General features: G+C 37.8%; 1 protein-coding gene across 1 annotated transcript in view; it reads left to right on the plus strand.

The window, feature by feature from the left end:
- The first annotated feature begins 4,807 nt into the window (after nt 1–4,807).
- LOC122754875 overlaps nt 4,808–21,266 on the plus strand; it is a 65,016-nt gene continuing 48,557 nt past the window's right edge. The window contains 6 exon segments of the mRNA XM_044003314.1: nt 4,808–4,997; nt 6,199–6,686; nt 6,892–7,042; nt 7,932–8,014; nt 9,069–9,195; nt 11,858–12,722. Coding sequence (XP_043859249.1) covers nt 6,264–6,686; nt 6,892–7,042; nt 7,932–8,014; nt 9,069–9,195; nt 11,858–12,722 — 1,649 coding nt within the window. The 5' untranslated portion in view covers nt 4,808–4,997; nt 6,199–6,263.

Raw genomic sequence — 21,266 nt, forward strand, 5'->3', positions numbered from 1 at the left:
TTCCGTTGTTTCCTCATATTCCCAGTCTATTTCTTGTTTTTTATCTCTTTGTTAAAGTAGGGCTCTGCTTCCATGGTGAATGGTGCACTGTCCCAAGCTTTAGGGCTTTTGTGCATCTGTTTTCATAAATACTTCTAGGGACCTGTAAGTTTTCAGTTCTTCCAAGGTGGTATGATCTAAGGAGGGATGTGTTTACTATTTTTCTGGCTTGTCCTGTGGTCTGTGAGTGACCACAAGCACTATATTCTGCCCTGGAATTGTGAGAAGGGTCCCTTTTCCACTGCAGCCACAAGCTCTATGTGCTACTGCTTCTCCTCACCCTGGAACTGCCACCCAGGACTATGACCCAGACCAGAGTATGGGCAAAGCAAGAGTCCTGTCTCAGTTCTAGCAAAGAGCCCTATAATCTCTTGATCAGTTGTTTGACCCCCTTACCATCTTTGGGCTGAGAGATCTGGATGCAGCCGTTGCCATAGCTAATTCAGTGGCTCCCAAGGCCTGCTTCTGGTTTGCTAGGGCCTGGTCTGTGATGGCAAGCCTGAGCTGGGCTGTGCTCCATTCTCACTCAGTTGGGACAGACCTTTCCTGCCAACCTTCTAAATTTTCTTTGACTGGAAAATAATTTCACCCTTTCCTTTTGTGAGTTCTGCTGCTCCAGGAACTGTTTTTTTAAAAATAATAATAAACATTTTTATTTAAAGTTTTGAGTTCCAAATTCTATTCCTGCTTCCTTTCCTCCCCTCTCCTCATTTCCCAGTAATCAAATATAGGTTATACATGTGTAATTATGTAAAACATTACCATATTAATAATTTTGTATAAGAAAACTTGAATAAAAGAAAAAAATGAAAAAAAGTGAAAAATAGCATGCTTCAGTCTGTTCAATCAATATCAGTTCTTTCTTTGGAGATGGAAAGTATGCTTCATCATTAGCCCTTGGGATTGTCTTGGTTCGATGTATTGCTGAGAATAGTTAAGTCATTCACAGTTCTTCATTGGACAATATTGCTATCACTGTGCAAAAAGTTCTCCTGGTTCAGCTCACTTCAGTATATATCAGTTCATATAAGTCTTTCCAGGCCTTTCTGAAATCATCCAGGAATCATTTTATGGCATTGCTTAAAGGTATTTGGAGGGATTCGGAGGAAAGCTCAGAATGGTCGCTGCCTTTTCTCTGATATCTTGGCTTCACCTCCTAGAAGTTTCATATTTGAAACAGATCTCGCAGCTTTCTATATTCTCATGCTAAACTTGCCTAAAAGAAAGAAAAAACCTGCAAGCTACCTTCTCTCTGTCATTTCAGCCCTGGGCAGACTGGAGTTACAGAGATAAAAGACAGACAAGCAAAGAAAGGAAACCTTTTTCCTGATTTGTAGATACTTATGGTATTATAAGCTAATTAGAGACTAAATTTTTAACTGAAATATGTCTTTGCTGTAAATTTCCAAATTAGCGTTAGATTTTTAAAATGCTGAAATACTTTAAGAGGGAAATGAGAATGTGAAGCTGTCACAATAAATCTTTGGAATGGAGCTAAATGAAAAAAAAGTGAAAAGGATAAAAAAAGTGGGGTCTATAATTTAAATTGCTGGTAGTTAATGACCCTTGGGGAAATTGAGGTTTTGAATAATGTCATTTGTGATTTTAAATCCATATTTTATTTTATTTCATCCTAAAACTAAATTATAATGTGATATCATTTAAAGTTAGATAATATATGTATCTGTATGTCTACCTATATGCTTTATATTTATGTGTGTGTGTGTGTGTGTGTGTGTGTTCAGACCTTAATGGAAAACACACTGATACACTTAGAAACTGTATAAACTGCATAAATGAGAATTTCAAAGTATAATTGTTTCTCTATATTGGTTTTTTAATGTATAGAATGCTAAATTCACAGATGGATGAAGTGATTTGTAACTCCATTTGGGGTTTTCTTTGTAAAGATAATGGAGTGGTTTGCCATTTCTTTCTCCAGCTCATTTTACAGATGAGGAACAATAACAACAAAAAGTGACTTGCCCAGGGTCACACAGCTAATAAGTATCTGAGGCCAGATTTTAATTCAGGAAGATGAGTCTACCTGACTACAGGCCCAGCACCTTATCCACTGCATCACCTAGATGCATAGCCTGGCACTATGAATGATGACTGAATCAACTATAACATGGTTCCTGAATGGGACATATTATAGACCTACTCTCCTATAGCCCCACTTGCCATCCCTTTAACTTTCTGGACCAAAGTGTCCTTCCATTAGAATATAAGGGAAGGGACTGTCTTTACTTTTTTGTCTCCTCAGAATTTAGCACAGTATCTAGCAAATGCCTAAATACTTTTTTCTTTCATTCACTCATAGACAAGAACAGAGACTAGGTGGGTATAACATTAGCCTCCTTAACCTACTTTTTGCTTTATCTTTAATTCATTTGCATGGGAGTATCTAAGAATATTGTACCTTAATTTAGTTATCTCTAACAAAAGATTTTGCTTCTTCTCTAGACATAGGAGTGAAAAAGAAAAGGCTTAATCTTGGACTGTGGGCATTCTGTCTGGTTTATGTGATGGGAAATGTGATAGGACCACTGTCTACCAGGGTTTCTTCTTCTGCCCTACCCCACCCAACATAGGTTAGGCTGGTTTTTCCATGAAAGTTGACAAAGCTGTCCCTGGGATTTGATTGGCCAGGGACTAAGCTCAACCTGTGCCTCCCTTGATGCAGCTTCCTGGTAGCTTATGATCATATGGATATGACTTCCTAGTCACCTAAGGACATAAAAAGGCCCACCTATGTGGCTTCGGAGGCTTTCAGACTTAGAAGGTACTAAGGTTGCTGTTACCAAACTTTGCCATGCTGACCAGGTTTTGTCTGTATGGAGATGAAGAGGATTGCAGCTACTCAAGCTAAGTGCTTGAATATCTTTATTGAATATCTATTCTATGCGATGATGAAACAACTCTCCATTTAACTACTGAATGACCTATGAGTGCTTCTTTAAGTTCCATTATTAAACCTGAAATAACAAGATACTGGCCTGAATTGGGCTTGCCCCTAATTGGAATATTTTACTGCAGATTTTACAATGATCTTTCATTAAATGCCCTTTCTTTGAACTACATATGTCCTCTGGGTGACTAACAAAAAGTAATCAAGAGGGGCAGCTAGGTGGCACAGTGGATAGAGCACTGGCCCTGGATTCAGGAGGACTTGAGTTCAAATCTGGCCTCAGACACTTTACACACTCACTAGCTGTGTGACCCTGGGCAAGTCACTTAACTCCAATTGCCTCACTAAAAATAAAAAAATAAAAGTAATCTAGGTAGTTCGATTATCATTTTGTCTCACCAAAAATCCTGAATGTGAACTAAGTTATTCAAGGGACTCACACATGTGAAAATGCCCTAGATATTGTACTTATAATCCCATTTCTCTCTGATCTTTCTCCATTTATCTTTCTTACACTCTCTAAGCCTTTAGCTATCATGTTCTTATTTACCCTAGTCTTTCTTTCCCATTGATATGGACATCACTACCCTATCCTAGGGGTAGCTAAGTGGAGCAATGGATAGGGTGCTGGGCCTAAATTCAAACCTGGTCTCAGACATTTACTAGCTGTGTGACCCTGGACAAGTCACTTAACCCTTTTTGTCTCAGTTTCTTCATCTGTAAAATGAGCTCGAGAAGGAAATGGCAAACTATTCCAGTATTTTTGCCAAGAAAACTCCCTAAAAGGGGCCATGAAGAGTGGGACACAACTGAAAAAGACTAAACAACACCTCATCTTCCTTTTCATTTTTCCAAATTCACTAGAGTCCCTACTATTTCCCTTTAATTAAAATTTCCTGCTCAATCCAACCTTCTTTGCCTTTCTCTTTGCTCTATCTAATTCTTGACAGTTTATGGAGCCTTCTTCATTTCCCATTTTCTACTCTCTTACATTAACAGTCTCTGGCCATAAAACATTCCTCTATTATGTCAGTCACTTCTCCTTCTTAGCTTGGGTACCCTACTGGACTCTCCTCATTCTTTTTTGTGTAAGGTGATGACATTTTATAACTATCTAAAAACCAGAGGAACATATTTGATCTGGAGCCAGAAGGGACCTCAAAGGCCATCTAATCCAAATCCTTCATTTTGCAATTGAGCAACTGTGGCAACTGAGGCATAAGGAGGTTAAGTGACTCTTCCAGATACATAGGTTGTAAAAATACCACAGGCAGGATTTGAATCCATTCCAAAGGAGGTTCCAGAAGCTGTAAGAAAGGAACACAGAGATGATCTATGTCATCATGTACTGTAGTAAACCTGTTGCATTTTTCATTGATATGATGAAATTGTTTCAGCTAGTCACTGGATAATTGTTTCAGCTAGTCACTAGGAGGTTGCAAGACGGGAACTAAGAGTCCACTAAATTTTTGTCATTTTCAGACCACGGCATCTAAAATTCTCCACATCTCACAACCTGCAATGTAGCAGTTCACTGTGGGGTGTGCTGGTAAGAAATGTTTAACAATCACCTCTCGGGGGGGGGGGGGGGACACTGTTTTAAAGTTCAGTCCGCATTATTAATATAATTTTCTTGTCTTGACAATAGACAAAACAAGAAAGTAAAGTCCTGACTTTGTGCTGGTCGATGTCCGAGGTGTCAGTTCCACATTGAAAATTTAACAATCGACTTTCACTAGGAAAGGGGACGCAGCTCCAACAGGCTCCCGAATCAGGGACGTTTTCCAGGTTGTTGCAGAGTGCCGCGAAGGCACTGTCTGGAAGCAAGCCCTCACGGGTTAATTTTGAGGTCAAGAATGAGAGAAAATCACCGAGACTGGGGTGCTAGCGTGGCCCGGAAGTGCCTGTGGTTGCCTCGCTTCGGCTCCGCAGAGCCCGCTACGGGAGTTCCGCGTGCGGCCTTCTTCGGTCTCGGCTGCCGAACGCTTGGAGCCGGTGTTCCCTCCTGCATCCCTCACGCGGCAACAGCCAGACTCGGGCTCGCCAGGTGAGCGGGGAGGGAAGGGAGATGCACTCGGGGGATGGCGGGGCTAGGCCAGCCCTAGGCTCTGCCTAGAGACCCACCGAGGGACCGACCGCGGTTGGAAGAAGGAAAGAAAAGCTTCGGATCTAGGCAGGGGAGGAAGGACTTTTGTCGTCACCCGGAGGCGCCCGGTGGGAGGGGTCGCTCCCGTCTCCCCCTCCCCCCCCCCCGACTGGCTCCGGCTCCCTGTCCCCGGGGCGCCTCCTAGCACTGGGTCCGGCTCTGGTCCCGGGGGGAAAGCACCCATATTCGTGCGTCAGTGGAGTCGCCGAAGGAAGCGCTGGGGCTTTACAGGGGACTGCGTCCCGAAGCAGGTGCACCCTTTGTGCCGTGAGGAGCCACCCCGGCCCCCGGGGCCTTGCAGCCGGAAAAACCAGGACTGTTCTCTCCTTAACGTTCCCTTTAGCTCCTTGCTTGCTATGGCCAAATGTTTCTTCTTTTCTTCGTTTTCTTGGGGTTACGTTACAATGGAAACTGGTTAATGAGACATAAAGCCTTTTGCCAAACCACTCCAAACCACTCTTCATAAAAAGTACTCACTGGCTTGTCCTTGTTCATTAGGTAGCAGGGCAAATGACTTAAATTACAACTCATAATTGATTTTAGGTATATGTAAAACACAAGAACTGCCCTAAAGCAGTGTCCAGTTTAGTTGTATACATTTCAAAGCCCATCTTTTATCGAGGCTGGGGACAGCTCTTTTCAAAAACTCTTCTTTTGACTTATCCTTGGCCTGGAGCATGTAAAGCAATGCTACTCATGCTTTCTGGTTCATAATTCATGTATGTTGATTTTCTCCTCTATTCTTATCCCAGACACTATCATCTGTTAAAAACAACTCTTCTTAGATTCACACCAGATATTAGAGGCATAACTAATATATTACAACAGCATCTATTTTTTCTAGCCTGATCTTCTTTGTCAGAATCCAGCTTCACTATATCTTGTTCTTATCACCATAATTATAACAGAAGCGCCATCATTCATTCACTCACTAATTCAGTGTTATTCCTCCTTGTCTGTGTCATTATTCCCTGTTATCTTTCTCAACTCTAATGCAACTTTCAGTGATTCCTTATTGCTGACTGTCCCTCCATTAACATGTATATAAAAGTAGCTTTTAGCATACTTTTTCATGACTCTATAATGATTTCTCATTCTTTAGGAATTCCCTGAAAAAGCAAACACCCCAGCTGGAGTGAGCCCCCTCATGAACTATTCCAACTCAGAATGGATACAGGAACCAGGGATGCTACAACCTTGGACTACCAGGTTCCTAAAGAACAGTTAGGGCTTCTGGCAGTGAAGATGGAAGAAGAGGAGGGTCGCAGCTATGTACAGAAATCTAGTCTACACAGAAGCAGTTCCTCCAACTGGGAGATATCTAGGCATCGTTTCAGGAATTTTTGCTACCAAGATACCCCTGGGCCCCGGGAGGCTCTGAGTCAGCTAAGGGAGCTTTGCTGCCAATGGCTGAGGCCAGAAAGTTGTACAAAAGAACAGATCCTGGAAATGCTGGTGCTGGAACAATTCCTGAGTATCCTACCTGAAGAGCTCCAGTCCTGGGTTCTGAACCATCATCCAGAGACTGGAGAAGAGGCAGTGAGCCTGTTGGAAGATTTGGAAAAAGAGTTTGATGAATCAGGACAGCAGGTAAAAAGGAAAGGCAATTTGTTAATAAAAGTTACTCTACTGGTTTATATCAATCTAGTTATATTAACCCTCTGGGAGATATGTTTGTATTAAGCTTACAATGAATTGTGTCCCTGAGGCTGTCTCTGTTTTTTCTGAGGTGTTATTTCTAGGTCTTACAGTGATTCTCTCAGAAGCAAAAATGTACCTAATTGCTTGCCTCCAGGTCCCAGCCAGTATACAGGGAAAGGAAGGGCTCTGGAACAAGATGACTCCTCAGAGCTCTGCCCAGGAATCCCAGTGGAGTATACAGCTCCAGCCTGTGGAGACCAAACTTAAGTGTGAATCTCAGGAACTCCACTCCCTCCAAGAGAGAGGTGAGTGTTAGGGTCCTCTGAGGTCTCCCCAAAACTGAAAAGAAGTACCCTTTTCATCAAGAGATGTTCTTAATAGAGTAACAGAGACAATAATTACAAATACAGTTCTTTAAACTTATTTCAATTACTTTGAATGTCTTTCAGACACCTACTATATACAATGTCAGAATTTTCTTTTAGTCCTAAGTATACAGTTTAACTACCAAGAAGTTAATACAACTAACCTCTTATGTTCAGTGTAGAAATCAGTGAATATGTTTTTCATGTGCCCTGTAGTAAAAAACACTCCTTCCTGCTCCATAGTTGAAGAGACTCCTGGAAAAATGAACATTCTAGGATAACACATTTATGGTGTGATTTGATTATTGCATGCTATTTTTATTTTATTTAATTAATTTATTGCCCAGGGTCACACAGCTAGTAAGTGTCAAATGTCTGAGGTCAGATTTGAACTCAGGTCCTGCTGAATCCAGGGCTGGTACTTTATCCACTGCACCACCTAGCTGTCCCCTAATTTTTATTATTATTGTCTGTTATTGTATGTCTGTGGTGATTATGTATTAGCTACCTGGAAATGTCTTCTTTTTCCCAATTTTTTCCTATTTCCTTCCCCAGATTCCATACCATCCTTAAGGTCACTTCTAGAAAGCACCTGTGCTATATACACTAGGTCTATAATGTAGATAAAGTAAATGAAACATATGTATTTGTTTTAGGCCTTAAGAATGACAGAAATAGAAATCACACTTTAGGGGGTGTATTCTACAATTTTGAACATACAATATGGATGTAGCTATTTAATGTATAGATTAAAGATTCCTATTTTCACAATGAGCAGAAGCCACATGGCAGACCTGGTCTCAATCAAGACTCCTTTATTTTTTCATAGCTCTTCAAGTTCCTGCCTGCTTCCCAAAAGAAAGCTATAAAGACCTGGAAACAGCAGTTGTGCTTCCCACTCCGAGGCTTCAGGTGAGCTACAGCCCCAGATGTCCATCACATCGACCCCATGGCTACTACCTAGTTGTGGTCTTATCTTCTCCTTTTATTCTAGAACTTGCTCAGTAAACTCCCTACAAGGAAATTTAGCCTAAGTTCTTTGGCCTTGATGCAAGACCCATCCAGATTTAGACTAAAGATGCCCAAACTTCTTAATTATTATCTTTCTTAAACTATAAATTAAATAGTCCTGTCTACTTACATACTTTCTTTTTTTCTTTTAGTTGATGGCTATATTAGCCCTAGGATATTAGGTGGTACAGTGGATAGAGTAGCAGACCTGGAGTCAGAAAGACTCCTCTTCTTGAGTTCAAATCTGACCTAAAACACTTAATAGCTTGTGTGACCCTGGGCAAGTCACCTAACCCTGTTTTACCTCAGTTTCCTGATCTGTAAAATGATCTGGAGAAGGGAATGGCAAACCACTCCAATATCTTTGCCAAGAAAACTCCAAATGGGGTCATAGTCAGACACCATCAAAAATGACTGAACAACAACAACAATACTGGCCTTAATAATATTTAGTTAAACAAATATCTTTTATCTATCCTTTAAATTCTGGGTTGTACAACAGGTTATTTTCCCTTTTGTTTATATCTCCACCTTATCCTCATATTTGATCTTTTCCATCTTCCCATGACTGTTACTAATTCTATGGTGTTTTCTATGTTAAATTCTTTATTTAGACATGTTCCTCCTTTTAAAATCTAGTTTTCTTTGTCCAACTTAAGATCTCCACAGTTCTTATCACGACAGTACTTTGTTTTCTCAATCCTCTGCAGTGTATTATTTCATTGTGTAGATGGAAATACTTGTTCTAGATATTTACTGTTTGTGATGAGATCACATCTTACTCATTCTCTACCTTTATAGACTATTGATTTTGTTTTCTAGATAAAGATGATTATTCTGCTCTTTGGCAAAATTCTTGTAGCTTTATTTCTAAGCTCCTTTTCCTTCATAGCATTCTCAGTAGATCTCAGCAATGGAATAGTAGAAATTGAATGGGGATTTCCTTCTTTTCCAGGGGTTGCTGAAGATGGAAGATAAAGCCTTGTCTCTAACCTCTGATGAGTGGGGACCCCTGGAGTCATCTGAAATTAACCTCTGTAGAGGTGATAGTCAGGACAATTATGGGGATATGGTCTCCTTGGGTAAGAAATGATGGCGAACTAGTCTTTATTTAGACTTTGTATCTTGACTTTCATCATTGTTAGAAGCTATGGGGCCTTTTAAGAGAAAAATTACGAATCTCTCACTTGTAGAGACTGCCACAGAAAGATAGCTTTGAGATGATAACTTCAAAGCATAGCATTTTACAGCTAGAAAAAAACCCTTAAAGATAATTTAATCTCGGTGCATAAAGGTTAAATGCCTTGATCATGATCATACATCTAGTTAGTGACAGAGCCAGAATTAGGATCCAGGTCTCCTGCATCTAGTCCAGAATGCTTTTTACCAGTTTCATTTTTGTAGAAACTGACAGCTCTTTGCTTATGTCAGATATTGCCCTTCACAAAGTTAGAAATGCACAATTTCCTTATGTGTTGCCGGAATCCCCATTTTTGCTGTTCTTTTTTCAATGTCAGAAAAAAATTACCTGTTTATCTTTTCTTTCATTCATTCAATAAGCATTTATTAATCATCGATTGTATGTCTGGCACTGTGCTTGGTGCTAGGGATACAAAGAAACAAAATAGTCAGCCTTCAAGTTTATAGTCTATTGAAGGGAAATAACATATATAGAGAAAAACAGATATCAAGGCAAATAGAATAATTTCTGGGGTGGAGGACACTTGAACTGAACTTTGAATGAGCCTAGGGATTACATGAAGTGAAGGAAAGAGTACATCACAAGGGTGGGAAACAGCTTGTCCAAAGGCACCAAGACAAGAGATGCAGCACCATGTATGGGGAACCATAAGTTGTTGGGCTAGAACATAAAGTGCATGAAAGAGAGTAATATAGGCTAGAGCAATATTGTGAAAGACAAACAGAGTTTATATTTTATCCTAGAGGCAAATTAAGCATCTTAAGCAGAGGATGTGACATGGTCAGAACTATTATATAGGGATATTTTGCAGCCTTTTGGAGAGTGGATTAGAGGGGAGATTGGAGGCAGGGAGAACAGTGGTCTGTTAGGTTATTTCAGTGGTCTAGGCCACTAGTGTCAAATTCAAATAGAAATGAGGTCCTCTAAATCATGCATAAGGTTCCCTGGAGTTGCATATCCATGTAGAAAACCACATATTAACATTATCTATATTCTATTCTATTTTTATTTATTTTGTTAAATATTTCCCAATAACACTTTAATCTGGTGGACTGCAATGGGGAGTGTTTTGCAGACTGTGTGTTTGATACCTCTGGTTTAGGCTAGAGATAATGAATACCTGAACTAGCTGGCTGTATGAATGGAGTGAAAGAGAAAGATGCAAAAGATATTGTAAAAGTAGGATTTATAAGACATAGCAATTTTGTTGCCAGTTTAGTTGCATATGAAGCCTGAGGGAGGGTAAAGAGTTAAGGATTATTCTGAAGTTTTGAACTTGAGTGCCTGGAAGGATGTTGATACCAATTAGCAGAAAAGGGGAAGTTAGGAAGGCTGTGAGGGAAAGATGATTTCTGCTTTGAGTTTAGGATGTTTACAGGACATTTGTACTATCACTCTTTGTAGATGATATGATGGTATACTTAGAGAATCAACTTAAAAACTACTTGAAACAATTAACAGCTTTAGCAAAGTTTCAGGATATAAAATAAATCCATAAAAATCATCAGCATTTCTATACTTGACCAAAAAAGCTCAGCAGCAAGAGATAGAAAAAGAAATTCCATTTAAAGTAACTGTAGACAATATAAAATACTTGGGAGTCTATCTGCCAAGACAAACCCAGGAACTCTAAGAACACAATTACAAAACACTTTTCACACAAATAAAATCAGATCTAAATAATTGGAAAATATCAGTTGTTCATGGATAGACCAAGCTAATATAATAAAAATGACAATTCTACCTAAATTAATTTACTTATTCAGTGCCATACCAATCAGACTACCTAAAAATTATTTTATAGAGCTTTACAGAGCTATAGGACATTTGTGTTGAGATATCCAATAGGTCATGGGGGCCTGGAGTTAATGAGAAAGACTAGGGCTAGATGCACAAATTTTGGAAGTCATCTGCATAGTGTTGGTAATTGAGCCTATGGAAGCTAATGAGGAGGGAACAGGTCAAAGCACTATCTACATATAGGGGTAGGACATAGATGGATGACCTAGCAAAGGAAACTGCTAGCTTTCACCAGTCCTTATTAGCTTTCTATATTTACTCCTTGCATATGCCCTGGGATCTCCATTCCCTATTACTTTGTATATTATGTAACCTTTTTTGTAGTTGACCAGGTTCTGTCATGCCTAAGCTTCTTATCTAGTATTCTGCCTAGTCTCTCAGTTACATTATTAGCCTCAAGATGGAATGATACAGAAAGACACAGGTTGTGTGTTCTTAGTAAACATTAAAGATCTTTATTCTTCACTCTCCCACAAATTTTCTTATTATTATAGTAGCTCACTTTTATTTCGCTTTCTAGCACTACAACTCGCATTTACAAAACACCTTCCTTACAAGACTCTGGGAGGGATCCTATAAGTATTAGATAGGATAAGTATTATTAACCTAAACTTATATGTAAAGGAACTTGAGGCTTAGGAAATCAAGTGGCAAAGATGTTCTACAGACCCAGGCTCTTACTGGTATAGGACATTGCCTTTGGCATGCTGCATATACATTTGATGATGTATTTATTGTTTCAGATGGTGAACTAAGGATGGATATCAGAGAATCGATTCAAAAACAAGAACTTCCTGAGGAATTGCACCCATCTTGTCAGCTTAGTGGAGAAGTTCCCAAGGGTCTAGAGGGTGGAGAGTCTGGTGAACAAGAAAGCAGGTTAGAAAAAAAACAGAGAAACACTACAGGAAGAAGACAATATAAATGTGATGAATGTGGGAAGTGTTTCGCTCAGAGTTCAGGTTTGAGTAAGCATAGGAGAATCCACACCGGTGAAAAACCTTACGAGTGTGATGCATGTGGAAAAGCCTTCATTGGGAGTTCAGCCCTTGTTATACACCAGAGAATCCACACTGGAGAAAAACCTTATGAGTGTGAAGAATGTGGAAAAGCCTTCAGTCACAGCTCAGATCTTATTAAACATCAGAGAATCCACACAGGAGAGAAACCCTATGAATGTGATGACTGTGGGAAAACTTTTAGTCAAAGCTGCAGCCTTCTTGAACATCACAGAATCCATACTGGGGAGAAACCTTATCAATGTAGTAAATGTGGAAAAGCTTTCAGGCGGAGTTCACATCTTCTCAGACATCAGAGAATCCACATTGGTAATAGATTTTTTCATGATCCTGAACATAGGGAAACCTGTGAAGGTAAGGAAGAGATGGAAACACAGTGGAGAAATCTTGAAGGACAAGAACTATATAAATGTGTGGCATGTGAGAAAAATTTTACTGGGATCACAAGTTTTATTGAACATCAGAGAATCCATGCAGGAGAAAAACCTTAGTGTAATGAGTGTAGAAGAGCTTTTAATCAGAATTCCTACCTTATTAAACATCAAAGAAGTCACAGTAGACAAAAGCCTCTATCAGTGTTACCAGTTTAGTAAAACACTACAGTTGAAGTATTTTGAAATACCACTTCAAAGTATCTGTAATTATAGAATCAGAATTCAAATGAATTCAGAGGCCATATACGTAAACAAGAATCTCTTCTGCAAAATACCTGACCAATGGCCATCCAGATTTTGCTCTAAGATTTCAAGTGATGAGAACCAACTACCTCCTGAGTTCACTTCTGGATAGCTCTAATTATCCAGAAGCTTTTCCTTTCATTAAGACTAAAATTCCCCTCTTTGTAACTTCTATTCATGGCTATACTTGTTGACCAAATAGAACAAGACTATCCCTTTTACATGAAAACCTTTTCAAATACTTAGAGAGATATCTTTTCAAGGTTAAACCCCTAGTTCCTTCATATGACCCTCATATGAAATTTCTTCACCATCCTGGTTGCCCTCCCCTTAATACTCTGGCTTATTAATTACTTTCCTAAAATATGGTTTCCATGACTGACCACAGTATATCAGATGTGATTCAACCAAGGCAGAGTACAGTAGAATCACCTGCTTTCTGGACTCTGTGCCTTTTTAAATGTAGTCTAAGGTTATGTTAGCTTTTTATTAAATTGTCTCATTGAACTTGAAACCTAACATATTTCCTAGATCTTGTTTATACAAACTAGCAATGACTTCCCCATCTTGTACTTGTGAAAGTGATTTTTGAACCCAAGTGTGTAAGACTAACATTTACTCCAACTGTGCTTTATCTCATCAGAACTGGCCAAGTGTAGAATCTGTCAAAATTTGTGGAATCCTACCTCTTTCAGCAATGTGTTAGCAAGCCCTCCCATCCTTGCTTTATCTTTTGATCTGATATGCATTCATTAGATCTAGAAGAGACATTAGAGATCATTTAGTCAAACCCTCTCTTTTTATAAGTGAAAAAAAAAAAAAACCCAAACCTGAGACTCGGAGACGTTAAGGTTGCAAGTCACGTGGGTAGTCAGTAGCAAAACTGGTATTTGAGCAGAACTGGAGTCTTTTGACTACAAATCCAGCACACTTTCTCTTGCACGTTTCATCTAACCTCTTCAAGTCACTGATAAACATATCAAACAACACAGTACCAAGCATAGATTCCTGGGGCTTACCATCAGAGACTTTTATCTATGAATTCTTAACCTTGGGTCTTTGAAGGGCAGCTAGGTGGCACAGTGGATAGAGTACTGGACCTGGAGTCAAAGAACCTGAATTCAAATATCATCTCAGACACTTACTAGCTGTGTGACCCTGGGCAAGTCACTTAACCCCAATTGCCTTAAACATCCGAGGCCATTTCCAGTTGTCCTGATACATATCTTGCCACTGAACCCAGATGGCTCTGGAGGAGAGAGTGAGGTTGGTGACCAATTCAGTGCAAGTCATGATATCACTTACCAATGTCATGGTCCTCTTCAAGAATAAAAGACAAATAACAACAACCTAGGGTCTTTGAACTTAAAAAATTAATAACTATTTTAGAAAAATTGGTTTCTTTTGTAATCCTATATATTTTATTAATGCATTTAAAAACATTATTTGAGAAGGGGTCCATAGGCTTCACCAGATTGCCAAAAGGGTCTATGACTCAAAAAAAGTTAAGAACCCCTGATCTAGCTCTCATCTCTCCATCTTGTCCAAAAGAACATCAGGAGCATCAAATGTTTTGCTCTTCTACAGTATTTCCCTGATCTAGACTAGTGACTCTGTGATCCCTTCCCCCAAAAGGAAATAAGTTTAGTCTTTCATACTCCAGTTTTTAACAATAAATTGTTGTTGATATTCTTTGTTTTTATATTGTAAATATACATTTCCTACTGTCCCTTCAACCATTACTTCCCAGAAAGCCATACCTTATAATAAAGAACATTTTAAAAGAAGAGAAGTTTAGCCAAACTAACTGACATTGAAAAAGTCTGATATTATATGTATTAGTTATATGGGTGATCCCCATTCCTGTGTCTTCTATCTCTTCTTTGGGACCAACTTTAAATTTTTCAGTTGTTTTGTTTTCTTTCCATTTTATATTGTTGTCATTATGAATGTTTTCCTGGTTTCATTTCACTTTTCATCAGTTCCCATAAGTCTTACCATGCTTCTCAATATCCATAATATTCATAATTTGTTATAGCATAGAAACATTCTATTAAATTCATGTACCTAAACTCCTTTAACCATTCCCAAATCAATGCACAGCTACTTTGTTACCAGTTATTTGCTACCACAAAAAGGTGCTGTTATAAGTATTTTGGTATATTTGGAGGCTTTCTTTCTTATCTTTGACCTTCTTGGGATATATGACTAACAGTAGAATCACCGATTCAAAAGGTATGGACATATTAAGTCACTTTTTTCACATAATTCCAAGCTGATTTCCAGAATAGTTATAATCTCAGCTCCACCAAAAACAAACAAAAAAAGTATTTCTGGGCTTCTCCACCTCCCCATAAACATTGACCATTCTTATTTTTTATCATCTTTGTCAATTTCCTGGGAAAGTTACCTCAGGGTAGATTTGAGGGCATTCTTTCACATAACTGTTAATAGTTTGCAATTTTTCTTTTTTTCATATCATTTGACCTCCAATATACTAGGAAGTCATATATATCCATCTATATTTGTGTTAATTCTCTTTATATTTTGGCTATTATATCCATACCCAAGATAATTGATCCAAATTTTTTTACCAGTTAACTGTTTCCCATCTTATACTGGTTATATTTTTTTGATTGTGAAAAAGTTTCAAATTTATGCAATTTGAAATTATCCAACTTTTATAATCACCTTTATACTTTGTTTAGTTAAGAAAGATATATGATTTTCTCCTAATTTTTTGAAAAGTCTGATCTTTAATATTCAAGTCATGTATGCATTTTTACCTTTTGTGGTATATGGTATAATATGCCACTACTTTAAGTTTTTCCAGTAATTCTTATAAAATGGGAAATTCTTTCATACATAATTCATGTTTTCAAGTTTTATGAACTTTGGGTTACTAAATTCGATTATTTCTGATTCTTCTGTGTGTAGTCTGTTCCAGTGATCTGGTTTTATTATTTCTTAATCAGTAAGAAATGTTTTTAATAAATTTTGCTTTGTAATGTAGATTGATGTTTTCAAGTGCTTTTCTTCCCTTATACCAATTGTATCTCTTCATTTCCCTTGATGTTCTAGATCTTTGGTGCCTCTAAATAATTTTTTTTATTATTTTATCTAACTCTACACAGTATCCCTTTGGTAGGCTGATTTAGTATAGGCACCAAGTCTACAAATTACTACTGTAGCATTGTCATTTGTATTATACTAACATAGCCTAGCCATGAGTACCAAATAGCCTTCTAATTATTTAAGTTCTCTATTGAGTAGCATTTTATAATTGTATCTATAAAGGTATTGAATTGCTTTGGTATATTGGCTTCTAGGTATTTTGTGCAATTTGTAGTTATTTTAAATGGGACTTTGCCTTTCTGTTTTTACTTCCTGGATTTTGTTTGTTATTGTAATATGGAAATGTCATTGATTTCTGTGGGTTTATATTGTAGCCTACACCTTTACTGAAGCTATCCATTGTCTTTTTCTGATTCCCCATGTCATCAAAAAATAGGGATAGTCTAATCTTTTCTTTACCTATATTTATTTCTTTAATTTCTTTCTCTTGTATTATTGCTATCATTAGCATTTCTAGAACTATGTCAAATAAGAGAAGGAAAAGATGCCATCCTGTATTTATTGGGAAATACTTCTGTATTTATTGGGAAAGTGTTTAGTGTTTCCTATTGCATATAAAGCATATTTAGGTTTGGATACTTTTTAAAATCATTTTTAAAATCCTATGCCTATTCTTTGTGGGGTTTTTAGCATAAATGAGTACTGAACTTTGTCAAAAGCTTTTATCCCCTCTAATGATATAATCATGATTTGTTTTAATGAAGACATAGTTCTTTCTTTCTTTCTTTCTTTATTTTGCAGGGCAATGGGGGTTAAGTGACTTGCCCAGGGTCACACGGCTAGTAAGTGTCAAGTGTCTCAGGCCGGATTTGAACTCAGGTACTCCTGAATCCAGGGCCGGTGCTTTATCCACTGTGCCACCTAGCTGCCCCCGACATAGTTCTTTATAATTACTACTTCCTTTTCTATATGTTCATTTAGAAATATAGTAATGACTTAGTGGGAAGTCAGGCTCACTCATCTATAAGTTACATTCTCTTTACTTTTTTTGAAAATCATGATATTTCCCTATCTCTAGTTTTGTGACCCCTCTTCCATTCTCCCTGGTTCACTAATAGTGGTACAACAGTCACATCTGCTACTATTTTAAGTATCTTGAGATATAGTTCATCTTGGATTTGGTGACTACAATACATCAAGGGCATATTCTTACTATCTTCCTGCTTGTCTTAGGTATCAACTCCCTATTAACTATTTTTATGTCCTATAGTCCAGATATAATTCTACATGGTAGAGAAAATAAATACAAAATAAGAATTGAAATTGAAAAGAAAGGGGGTGGCTAGGTGGCACAGTGGATAAAGCACCGGCCCTGGATTCAGGAGTACCTGAGTTCAAATTCGGCCTCAGACACTTGACACTTACTAGCTGTGTGACCCTGGGCAAGTCACTTAACCCCCATTGCCCTGCAAAAAAGAAAAAAAAAAGCTACGGAAATAACTTCTCATATGAATCTACCATATAAACTCAATGCTAATTTGCTAAACTTTGTAGCAGTAAGCATTTCACTTCTTGCAAGAAAACTTTTTAATAGCTTCCTCATGGTTAGATAAAGTTCCATATCCTCATTTATGGTCATATACTTAATATTCTGTAATCAGTTTTTTCCTTATACTTTTTCTTAAATTTTATTTTATTTCCAGTCCCAAATTCTCTCTCCCTCCTTCCATCCCCTACCCCAACCACTGAGCAGACAAGAAATACAATACCCCTTATACATGTGAAGTCATGCAGAACATATTAGCTATATTAGGGGGTGAGGGTGGGTAAAAAAATAAAGAAAAAGAAAGAAAAGTATGCTTCAACTAGTGCTCCATCAACTAGAGTCCATCAGTTCTTTATCTGGAGGTGGTTAGCATTTTTCATCTTGAGTTTTTGGAATTCCTGTGGTCATTGTATTCATCAGTTACTAAGACTTTCACAGTTGATTATGTTTACAATATTTCTGTTACTGTGTAGATTGTTCTGATTCTGCTCACTTCACTTTGCATCAGTTCATAAAAGTCTTCTCATGTTTCCTTATACTCTTTCTTAAGGCAGAAAACTTCATTCACACTCAAGGAGCATTGATTGGACCAGATATTACTGATAAGCACTGTTATACTGTTTGTAATAGTTCACAACATAATTTTCTTCTCCCTGCTTTTAGCACTACCCCCTTTTGAGTCACAGAGAGGGTAATATTAATTCTTCTACTCCCATAAACGACTCTTCTTCCTGAGATTATGCCAGCCACACTTCGGACAGTCTCCAGTACAGAAAGTATGATGTATCAGCAGATAATCAATCGTTTAATACAAATATTACAAATGGTTACAGCCTTATACTCTGAGTCCTAGCCTTCCATTTAATGTTCATCACAAATCCTTTATGCTATAACATCTTTTTGTAACAATTAGTAGTAAGAGACCTTCTTATTTTTCTTTACAATTATCTCTTTCTTATAGCTGCTGTTTTGTTTATTCCAAAGGTAAATTCTTATTTTGTGTGTGTGTGTGTGTGTGTGTGTGTGTGTATGTAAGAGCTGCTGTGTGAAAAGTCATGTAGTAGACACTGAACAAAAGAAATCAAAGATATATTACCTGCCCTTAATGAACTTACTGGGTTTTTATGTGTGAAGCTTTGGTTTTTTTAATAATAAATATTTTTATTTAAAGTTTTTTGTTTGTTTTTTGTTTTTGCAGGGCAATGAGGGTTAAGTGACTTGCCCAGGGTCACACAGCTAGTAAGTGTTAAGTGTCTGAGTCTGGATTTGAACTCAGGTCCTCCTGAATCCAGGTCCAGTGCTTTATCCACTGTGCTACCTAGCTGCCCCCTTATTTAAAGTTTTGAGTTCCAAATTCTATTTCTCCTTTCCTCCTTCCTCACCCCCTTCCCTGAGGCAGTAAGTAATAAGATATAGGTTATGTATGTGCAGTTATGTAAAATACTACCACATTAGTCATTCTGCACAAGAAAACTTGAATAAAAGAAAAAAATGAAAGAAAGTAAAAAATAGCATGCTTCATTCTGGGTTCAATCCATATCAGTTCTTTCTTTGGAGGTGGATAGTATGCTTCACCACTAATCCTTTGGGATTGTCTTGTATCATTGTATTGCTGAGATTAGTTAAGTCATTCACAATTCTTCATCAAACAATATTGCTGTCACTGTGCACAACGTTCTGGTTCTGCTCACTTCACTATACATCAATTCATACAAGTCTTTCCAGGCATTTCCAAAATCATCCTGCTTGTCATTTCTTATAGCATAATAATATTCCATCACCATCATATACCACACTTGTTTAGCCATTCCCCAACTGATGTACATTCCTTTGATTTCCAATTCTTAGCCACAACCAAAAGAGCTGCTACAAATATTTTTGTACAAATAGGGCTTTTTCTCTTTTTGGGAATGTCTTTGGGATATAAACCTAGCAATAGTATTGCTGGATCAAAGGGTATGCACAGTGTTATAGCCCATCGGGCATAGTTCCAAATTGCTGTCCAGAATGATTATATCTGTTCATAACTCCAACAATGGATCAGGATCCCAGTTTTCCCACATCCCATCCAACCTCCAATACCTTCCTTTTTTGTTATATTTGCCACTCTGATAGTTGTGAAGCAATACCTGAGAGGTGTTTTAATTTGCATTTCTCTGATCAATAGTGATCTAGAGCATTTTTTCATATGACTATAGACAGCTTTGATTTCTGTGTCTGAAAACTGCCTGTTCATATCCTTTGACCATTTATCAATTGGGGAAATGACTTCTATTTTTATGAATTTGACTCAGTTCTCAATATATTTGAGAAATGAGGCTTTTATCAGAGATACTTGTTTCAAAAATTCTTTCCCAGTTTTCTGCTTTCCTTTTAATCTTGGTTACATAAATTTTGTTTGCGCAAAAGTTTTTTAATTTTATATAATAAAAATATCTATTTTATATTTTGTATTGCTCTCTATATCTTCTTTGATCCTAAATTCTTCCTCTCTCCATAAATCTGACAGGCAAACTATTCCATGGTCTCTTAAATTGCTTGTGGTATCACCCTTTATGTGTAAATCATGTGCCCATTTTGACCTTATTTTACTTAGTGTGTGAGATGTTGGTCTATACCTAGTTTCTGTCATACTGTTTTCTGCATGAAACTTTAGTAGTAACTTACCTATCTAGCTGATTCTTTATTTTATTTTATTTTGGGGGGCAGGGCAGTGAGGGTTAAGTGATTTGCCCAGGGTCACACAGCTAGTAAGTGTTAAGCGTCTGAGGCTGGATTTGAACTCAGGTCCTCCTGAATCCAGGGCCAGTATTTTATCCATTGTGCCACCTAGCTGCCCCCTGATTATTTATTTAAGGTTTTACAAAACACTGTCCACAACAGCCCTGTATCATGAGTGAAATTCAACAAAGGTAGACTGAGGCACATTCTCTCCAAGCAAGATAATAGTTTGTTAGCAGGTACCAAACATGGTAAAGTACGTCGGTGGCTGCCTCAGTTAAACCAAAGAGCCCAAGGAGAAGGATAGTTCCCTTTTTATAGTTTGGGGAGTACAGAACAAAGAACAATACTTCTTAATCGGGGAGCAAATTATAATTAGTTACAAGAGCTCTACATCGTGATTGGCAAAATCAATATAATAGGTTACAGAGTTAAGGCATGGGAAACAATATGATTGGTTGGAAATTGGGAACTAGAGACTAGCAGCAATTCCTCTCTTTCCCTTCTGTGACTAAGAAATTTCCATTGTTTGAGTTCACCTACAAGGTCAGAGATAGTGGACCAGAATTCTTTGGATAGGAAAGCAGACACCCTTGAAGGATAGCTTGGTGGTGTAAAGATACTAGACCAGACTTGCTGGTGTCCATCCACATTCATTCAGGATAGCAGATTTCTTTGAGGCAAGAATAGAACAGTGATTAGCAAGAGAACTAGATTTCCTTTTTTAAAAAATCATAAAGGTATTGTATTATTTTCCAGTTACATGTGAAGATAGTTTTCAACATTTGTTTTCATAAGATTTTTCCAAATTTTTCTTCCTCCCTCCTTTCCCTCCCCCCTCCCCAAGACAGAAAACAATCTGATATAGGTTATATATACACAATCACATGAAACACATTTCTACATTAGTCATGTTATGAAAGAAGAATCAGAACAAAAGGGAAAAACCTCAAAAAAGAGGGGGGAAAACAACAAAAAAGTAGAAACAGTTTGGTTCAGTCTGCATTCAGAATCCACAGTTCTTTTTTCTGGATGGGGAGGACATTTTCCATCATGAGTTCTTTGAAATTGTCTTGGATCATTGTATTGCTTAGAAGAGCTAAGTCTATCACAG

Source organism: Dromiciops gliroides, chromosome 4 (assembly GCF_019393635.1).
Source record: "Dromiciops gliroides isolate mDroGli1 chromosome 4, mDroGli1.pri, whole genome shotgun sequence".
Lineage (NCBI taxonomy): Eukaryota > Metazoa > Chordata > Mammalia > Microbiotheria > Microbiotheriidae > Dromiciops > Dromiciops gliroides.